The 8957-nt window shown below is 42.7% G+C and overlaps 1 protein-coding gene across 1 annotated transcript; it reads left to right on the top strand.

Annotated features, from left to right (window-relative positions):
* The first annotated feature begins 497 nt into the window (after positions 1-497).
* LOC309808655 (E3 ubiquitin-protein ligase Mdm2) lies at positions 498-3536 on the top strand. The gene has a single exon (XM_082629179.1). It carries the CDS (start codon positions 501-503, stop codon positions 1974-1976), a length of 1476 nt encoding a protein of 491 aa, XP_082485305.1. The 5' UTR covers positions 498-500; the 3' UTR covers positions 1977-3536.
* The last annotated feature ends 5421 nt before the right edge of the window (positions 3537-8957 follow it).

Below are 8957 nucleotides of genomic sequence, written 5' to 3'. Positions count from 1 at the left end.
GAGAATATCCATAAAACTGGAACTGAAACAAGGAACAAGGATGTTTTCAAAGACTGGTAGGATCGGCGCTGCGCTCGGACGGTAGGGGGCGCGCAGCCGCCGCACCTCGGCCAGCTCGGCACCTTTGGGGGCCTGTGCGGCCCGGTGTGACTGGAAGGAAAATGGAGCAAGAAGCCTAGCCTGAGGGGTAGCTCTTACCCCTCTGACCGAGGTCCTGCAGCTTTCGCCGCTAGGAGCCTCCTTCTCCTCCAGACCTAGTACTTTCGAGCGCCCCGGCAGCCTGGGCCCGGCGAGTGGAATGGTGGCCGAGGCCCAAGGCGTCGGGCTTCCGCGCGCCCCGTGACGGGAACTAGGGAGCCTCGAGGGACGGCTCCCTCACCCACCCCGCCGACTCCAGGCGCGGCAACCCCCAATTAGTGAGCAGCAGCTGTATTCACTGGCTGTTTGAGAGGGAGAACCTGTGGTCACCGACCTGTAGCATTTTCTGCTGATCGAGGCAAATGTGCAATACCAACATGTCTGTGTCTACTGATGGTGCTGTAAGCACCTCACAGATTCCAGCTTCGGAACAAGAGACCCTGGTTAGACCAAAGCCATTGCTTTTGAAGTTGTTGAAGTCAGTTGGTGCACAGAAGGACACCTATACTATGAAAGAGGTTATATTTTATCTTGGCCAGTATATTATGACTAAACGATTATATGATGAGAAACAACAGCATATTGTGTATTGTTCAAATGATCTTCTAGGGGATTTGTTTGGAGTGCCAAGCTTCTCTGTGAAAGAGCACAGGAAAATATATACAATGATTTATAGAAACTTGGTGGTAGTCAATCAGCAGGAACCATCAGATTCAGGCACATCTGTGAGTGAAAACAGGTGTCACCTTGAAGGTGGGAGTGTTCAGAAGGACCTTGTGCAAGAGCTACAGGAAGAGAAACCTTCATCTTCAGATTTGGTTTCTAGACCATCTACCTCATCTAGAAGGAGAGCAGTTAGTGAGACAGAAGAAAATTCAGATGAATTACCTGGTGAACGACAAAGAAAGCGCCACAAATCTGATAATATTTCCCTTTCCTTTGATGAAAGCCTTGCTTTGTGTGTAATAAGGGAGATATGTTGTGAAAGAAGCAGTAGCAGTGAATCGACAGGGACTCCATCAAATCCGGATCTTGATGCTGGTGTAAGTGAACATTCAGGTGATTGGTTGGATCAGGATTCAGTTTCAGATCAATTCAGTGTAGAATTTGAAGTTGAGTCTCTTGATTCAGAAGACTATAGCCTTAGTGAAGAAGGACAAGAACTCTCAGATGAAGATGATGAGGTATATCGAGTTACTGTGTATCAGGCAGGGGAGAGTGATACAGATTCATTTGAAGAAGATCCTGAAATTTCCTTAGCTGACTATTGGAAGTGTACTTCATGCAGTGAAATGAATCCTCCCCTTCCACCTCATTGCAACAGATGTTGGGCCCTTCGTGAAAATTGGCTTCCTGAAGATAAAGGGAAAGATAAAGGGAAAATGTTTGAGAAAGCCAAACTAGAAAACTCAGCACAAGTAGAAGAGGGCTTTGATGTCCCTGACTGTAAGAAATCTACAGTGAATGATTCCAAAGAATCATGTGTTGAGGAAAATGATGATAAGATCACACAAGCCTCCCTATCCCAAGAAAGTGAGGACTATTCTCAGCCATCAACTTCTAATAGTATCATTTATAGTAGCCAAGAAGATGTCAAAGAGTTTGAGAGGGAAGAAACACAAGACAAAGAAGAAAGTGTGGAATCTAGTTTTCCTCTTAATGCCATTGAACCTTGTGTGATTTGCCAAGGTCGACCTAAAAATGGTTGCATCGTCCATGGCAAAACAGGACATCTTATGGCATGCTTTACATGTGCAAAGAAGCTAAAGAAAAGGAATAAGCCCTGCCCTGTATGCAGACAACCAATTCAAATGATTGTGCTAACTTATTTCCCCTAGTTGAACTACCTATAAAAGTAGAATTATATATTTCTAACTATATAAGCCCCAAGATTTAGATGTGAAATTTATTTTTATTTTTTTAACTGTATCAAAGCAAGAAAATATCTTAGTACATGTAGATTTCTCCCACTAGTGAATAGTTACTTCCTTTTAGGAAAATGCCCCTTCTGTTGATATTTTATGTTTGGGTTTTAATGTAATTTGGGTTTGGATATAGAGTTCATCCTTTACCCCTCTGCCCCCCCCCCTTTTTTTGGGCTGCACTGCTCCGCATGTGGATCTTAGTTCCCCAGCCAGGGATCAAACCCGCACCCCCTGCAGTGGTAGTGCAGAGTCCTAACCCTGTACCATCAGGGAAATTCCTACTGCTCGTTATTTAAAATAATTTCCACTTTTGTCTTAAATGAGGAGTATCTGACCTTTTAAAAAATATATAAGTAGGACATTTAAATGTAACTTATTCAGTACCTTTCATGTAAGGAGGAAAAGTTCGTGTGAAAGATTTAATATTTAAATTTTACATACTCTTAAACTTTTCAATCCTTAGTTTCTCTAGTCTTTCAGAGCCTCTTAAAATATAATAAGTCCCCTACAGGGCTTCCCTGGTGGCGCAGTGGTTGAGAGTCCGCCTGCTGATGCAGGGGACGCAGGTTCGTGCCCCGGTCCGGGAAGATCCCACATGCCGCGGAGCGGCTGGGCCCGTGAGCCATGGCCGCTGAGCCTGTGCGTCCGGAGCCTGTGCTCCACAATGGGAGAGGCCACAACAGTGAGAGGGCCGCGTACTGCAAAAAAAAAAATAAATAAATAAGTCCCCTACATACGAACCTTCAAATTGCTAACTTTCAAAGATGCGAACGTGAGCTGGCATGTTACAAAAGTTCACGTGAGTGGAGTACATTGTCACGCGCGTGCATCCCCTACAAATGGTTGTGCTTTTGTGTACTTTACTGTGTAGAGTACAGTAGTATAGTAGTATCTTTATTTCAAGCCCAGGATGTCTGGTAGCAAGCATAAAAGCAGCAGTGATGTAGCTGGTACTGCTGATGGAAACAAAAGTGAAAATAATTGAGAGAGTGGAGTGACAAGAGGAAGAAGTAACAGAAGAACCAAAGAGATTCATGATGCAGAAAATGGCAAGGGTTTTTTCTTTATTTGAGGAGGCACTGTTAGTTTTTGAGGCACAGGATCCGAACGTGGAGTGGTACACGAACGTTGCAGCAGCCGTTCAGAATGCAATCCAGTGCTACTGTGTTATCTATGAGGAGAAAAAGAGCTACTACCCAGACATCATGGGATCATTTTTTCAAGAGGGTAGGTAGAATTGAATCCAGCAAGGAACCAGAACCGGTGCCATCAACGTCAGGTGTGAGTGAAATTGCAGCTTGCCCTCCATCTCCTGTTGCTGACAATCCTTCAGCTCTGTCATACCTCTTCTCCCTGCTTCAGTCAGTAACTTCTTGCCTGTTCACTCGATGCCAGCCCCTGTATGCCAGCTGTTGTACTGTACTACTGTACTTTTCAAGGTACTGTACTGTAAGATTAAAAATGTTTTCTTTCTTAAAAAAAAAAAAAAAAAAAAAAAGACTGGTAGGATCTGTAAAACATTTTTAAAGTACATGTCATTGATAAAGCTAAATACTCAAAGGTTGTGTAATACAACAGATTAAGCATTGAGAAGAGTGAAATTATGCTGTTTTGAAAACTATGGCAGGTGAGATTTTCTGCCTAATTATATAAGAAGATTTCTCTAAAAATACACATTATTTCCATGACTTATTGGCTGTGAAATAAGTTAATGGTATTTCAAATGGCTTGTCTGCAAAGAAAGGTGAGATGTAGGGAATCACAGAAAGTCGATGGGAAAATAGGTCAATATGTACATTGCTATATGGTGAACTAAACCTTAGGCCAGCAACAATGGAGAGGACCTGACCCTTAGAAACTTACAAGTAAGCTGGAATCTTCAAAAGTTCAAATCTTTATAAGTCAAATATTTATTAAAATGAATAACCAAGTGTTTTAATTGACATCAGAAGATCAAAACAATAAACCCTGAGAACATAGAAAAAAGATAAATAAAGATATGAGCAGAACTTAATACAACAGAAAACGTATAAAATTGAGGTGATTTAGTAAGTCCAAAGAATCTTCTTTGAAAAGATTGAAAAGACGCACTTTGATTAAGTAAATCAAAAACATAAGTAAAGAATATTCAGAAAGAATCAGGACAATGTTATAGCAGATAATATAAGAAATGCCAGTAAATTTGAACATTTCTGTAAAGTGGACCATTTCCTAGCTCCTAAAGTTTACCAAACCTGACACAAGAGGAAATCATTTAAGGTCATCATGTCTGCCCTTGGCATTCTCGGAACGCCCTGGCCTCAGAATGCAGCATCTGTAGTCCATGGTAACCTGCGGAGAGGGGGCGGGGCTGAGGGAGGTTGGAACACTGCCCTCACTGAGGGAGTGGGTGTGGCCATCTCTGCTGTGACTGAACAAAGGGCAGGGGAGCAGTGGGCCCAGGGCAAGGCCCTCAGAGCCCGGCAGGCCCAGTGGGGTGTCACAAGCATTTAGGCCCAGACCAAAGGGCGCCTTCTTTGTCTGCACAGCTGCCCAAACTCTCACCTTTCCATTCAGGCCGACCTCTTACTTGAAGTGTGTGTGGAAGCTGTCTGCGCAGTACACCTCGCTGCACAGCTAACCATATGTCTGGGCATCGTAGCTTCCTGCCAGGTGACCGAAGTTCGCAGGCAGATGGGTCCCTGAGACACATGCAGAGAGGCTCCTGCCTGGGCCACAGGCCGCCCACTGCCCCTGCCACAGACCGGGTGCTGCCAAGCAGCCCTGTCGGAGTCCCCTGCCTCTTGAGGGAGTATTGGACCAACACTTGTAGAAAACGGGGTTCTCGCGGGCAACTCATTGGAGGGACACAAATAAATCTTTGCCGAGTTTCTGCTGAAGCTTACGAGCGTTCACACCTAAGCGTCTTACTAGTTCAGCTGTTTAGCTAAACATGAGCTCATGATCTAAATTTACACAATAATGAAGAAATCAGCTACAAGGGGAGACAACCAGCAAAAACTATCAATACCAGAATTAGATTCCCAAGGCCATCCATCAATTGTTGGAATAATCAGGTGCAAGGCAGAAAATATACATAAAACTGGAACTGAAACAAGGAACAAGGATGTTTTCAAAGACTGGTAGGATCTGTAAAACATTTTTAAAGTACATGTCATTGATAAAGCTAAATACTCAAAGGTTGTGTAATACAACAGATTAAGCATTGAGAAGAGTGAAATTATGCTGTTTTGAAAACTATGGCAGGTGAGATTTTCGGCCTAATTATATAAGAAGATTTCTCTAAAAAATACACATTATTTCAATGACTTATTGGCTGTGAAATAAGTTAAGGGTATTTCAAATGGCTTGTCTGCAAAGAAAGGTGAGATGTAGGGAATCACAGAAAGTCGAGGGGAAAATAAGTCAATATACACATTGCTATATGGTGAACTAAACCTTAGGCCAGCAACAATGGATAGGATCTGACCCTTAGAAACTTACAAGTAAGCTGGAATCTTCAAAAGTTCAAATCTTTATAAGTAAAATATTTATTAAAATGAATAACCAAGTGTTTTAATTGACATCAGAAGATCAAAACAATAAACCCTGAGAACATAGAAAAAAGTGAAATAAAGATATGAGCAGAACTTAATACAACAGAAAACGTATAAAATTGAGATGATTTAGTAAGTCCAAAGAATCTTCTTTGAAAAGATTTAAAAGACACACTTTGTTTAAGGAAAACAAAAACATAAGTAAAGAATATACAGAAAGAGTCAGGACAATGTTAGAGCAGAGAATATATGAAATGCCAGTAAATTTGAATATTTCTGTAAAGTGGACCATTTCCTAGCTCCTAAAGTTTACCAACCCTGACACGAGAGGAAATCATTTAAGGTCATCATGACTGCCCTTGGCATTCTCGGAACGCCCTGGCCTCAGAAAGCAGCATCTGTAGTCCATGGTAACCTGCGGAGAGGGGACGGGGCTGAGGGAGGTTGGAACACTGCCCTCACTGAGGGAGTGGGTGTGGCCATCTCTGTTGTGACTGAACAAAGGGCTGGGGAGCAGTGGGCCCAGGGCAAGGCCCTCAGAGCCCGGCAGGACCAGTGGGGTGTCACAAGCATTTAGGCCCAGACCAAAGGGCGCCTTCTTTGTCTGCACAGCTGCCCAAACTCTCACCTTTCCATTCAGGCCGACCTCTTACTTGAAGTGTGTGTGGAAGCTGTCCGCGCAGTACACCTCGCTGAACAGCTAACCATAGGTCTGGGCATCGTAGCTTCCTGCCAGGTGACTGAAGTTCGCAGGCAGATGGGTCCCTGGGACACATGCAGAGAGACTCCTGCCTGGGCCACAGGCCGCCCACAGCCCCTGCCACAGACCGGGTGCTGCCAAGCAGCCCTGTCGGAGTCCCCTGCCTCTTGAGGGAGTATTGGACCAACACTTGTAGAAAACGGGGTTCTCGCGGGAAACTCATTGGAGGGACACAAATAAATCTTTGCCGAGTTTCTGCTGAAGCTTACGAGCGTTCACACCTAAGAGTCTTACTAGTTCAGCTGTTTAGCTAAACATGAGCTCATGATCTAAATTTACACAATAATGAAGAAATCAGCTACAAGGGGAGACAACCAGCAAAAACTATCAAAACCAGAATTAGATTCCCAAGGCCATCCATCAATTGTTGGAATAATCAGGTGCAAGGCAGAAAATATACATAAAACTGGAACTGAAACAAGGAACAAGGATGTTTTCAAAGACTGGTAGGATCTCTAAAACATTTTTAAAGTACATGTCATTGATAAAGCTAAATACTCAAAAGTTGTGTAATACAACAGATTAAGCACTGAGAAGAGTGAAATTATGCTGTTTTGAAAACTATGGCAGGTGAGATTTTCTGCCTAATTATATAAGAAGATTTCTCTAAAAAATACACATTATTTCAATGACTTATTGGCTGTGAAATAAGTTAAGGGTATTTCAAATGGCTTGTCTGCAAAGAAAGGTGAGATGTAGGGAATCACAGAAAGTCGAGGGGAAAATAGGTCAATATATACATTGCTATATGGTGAACTAAACCTTAGGCCAGCAACAATGGAGAGGACCTGACCCTTAGAAACTTACAAGTAAGCTGGAATCTTCAAAAGTTCAAATCTTTATTAGTAAAATATTTATTAAAATGAATAACCACGTGTTTTAATTGACATCAGAAGATCAAAACAATAAACCCTGACAACATAGAAAAAAGATAAATAAAGATATGAGCAGAACTTAATACAACAGAAAACGTATAAAATTGAGGTGATTTAGTAAGTCCAAAGAATCTTCTTTGAAAAGATTGAAAAGACACACTTTGATTAAGGAAAACAAAAACATAAGTAGAGAATATACAGAAAGAGTCAGGACAATTTTATGGCAGAGAATATATGAAATGCCAGTAAATTTGAACATTTCTGTAAAGTGGACCATTTCCTAGCTCCTAAAGTTTACCAAACCTGACACAAGAGGAAATCATTTAAGGTCATCATGTCTGCCCTTGGCATTCTCGGAACGCCCTGGCCTCAGAATTCAGCATCTGTAGTCCATGGTAACCTGCGGAGAGGGGGCGGGGCTGAGGGAGGTTGGAACACTGCCCTCACTGAGGGAGTGGGTGTGGCCATCTCTGCTGTGACTGAACAAACGGCAGGGGAGCAGAGGGCCCAGCGCAAGGCCCTCAGAGCCCGGCAGGCCCAGTGGGGAGTCACAAGCATTTAGGCCCAGACCAAAGGGCGCCTTCTTTGTCTGCACAGCTGCCCAAACTCTCACCTTTCCATTCAGGGCGACCTCTTACTTGAAGTGTGTGTGGAAGCTGTCCACGCAGTACACCTCGCTGCAGAGCTAACCATAGGTCTGGGCATCGTAGCTTCCTGCCAGGTGACCGAAGTTCACAGGCAGATGGGTCCCTGGGACACATGCAGAGAGACTCCTGCCTGGGCCACAGGCCGCCCACTGCCCCTGCCACAGACCGGGTGCTGCCAAGCAGCCCTGTTGGAATCCCCTGCCTCTTGAGGGAGTATTGGACCAACACTTGTAGAAAACGGGGTTCTCGAGGGCAACTCATTGGAGGGACACAAATAAATCTTTGCCGAGTTTCTGCTGAAGCTTACGAGCGTTCACACCTAAGTGTCTTACTAGGTCAGCTGCTTAGCTAAACATGAGCTCATGATCTAAATTTGCACAATAATGAAGAAATCAGCTACAAGGGGAGACAACCAGCAAAAACTATCAATACCAGAATTAGATTCCCAAGGCCATCCATCAATTGTTGGAATAATCAGGTGCAAGGCCGAAAATATACATAAAAGTGAAACTGAAACAAGGAACAGGGATGTTTTCAAAGACTGGTAGGATATCTAAAACATTTTTAAAGTACATGTCATTGATAAAGCTAAATACTCAAAGGTTGTGTAATACAACAGATTAAGCATTGAGAAGAGTGAATTTATGCTGTTTTGAAAACTATGGCAGGTGAAATTTTCTGCCTAATTATATAAGAAGATTTCTCTGAAAAATACACATTATTTCAATGACTTATTGGCTGTTTTATAAGTTAAGGGTATTTCAAATGGGTTGTCTGCAAAGAAAGGTGAGATGTAGGGTATCACAGAAATTCGAGGGTAAAATAGGTCAATATATACATTGCTATATGGTGAACCAAACCTTAGGCCAGCAACAATGGATAGGATCTGACCCTTAGAAACTTACAAGTAAGCTGGAATCTTCAAAAGTTCAAATCTTTATAAGTAAAATATTTATTAAAATGAATAACCAAGTGTTTTAATTGACATCAGAAGATCAAAACAATAAACCCTGAGAACAGAGAAAAAAGTTAAATAAAGATATGAGCAGAACTTAATACAACAGAAAACGTATAAA

This window comes from Mesoplodon mirus, assembly GCF_964341445.2.
Source record: "Mesoplodon mirus genome assembly, chromosome: 1".
Lineage (NCBI taxonomy): Eukaryota > Metazoa > Chordata > Mammalia > Artiodactyla > Ziphiidae > Mesoplodon > Mesoplodon mirus.
The sequence above is the reverse complement of the archived record's forward strand: the minus strand, read 5'-3'. Positions and strand labels throughout refer to the sequence as shown.

Bases quoted from the DNA above. Each gene is read 5' to 3' on its own strand.
- LOC309808655 (XM_082629179.1), top strand. From the start codon at position 501: ATGTGCAATACCAACATGTCTGTGTCTACTGATGGTGCTGTAAGCACC.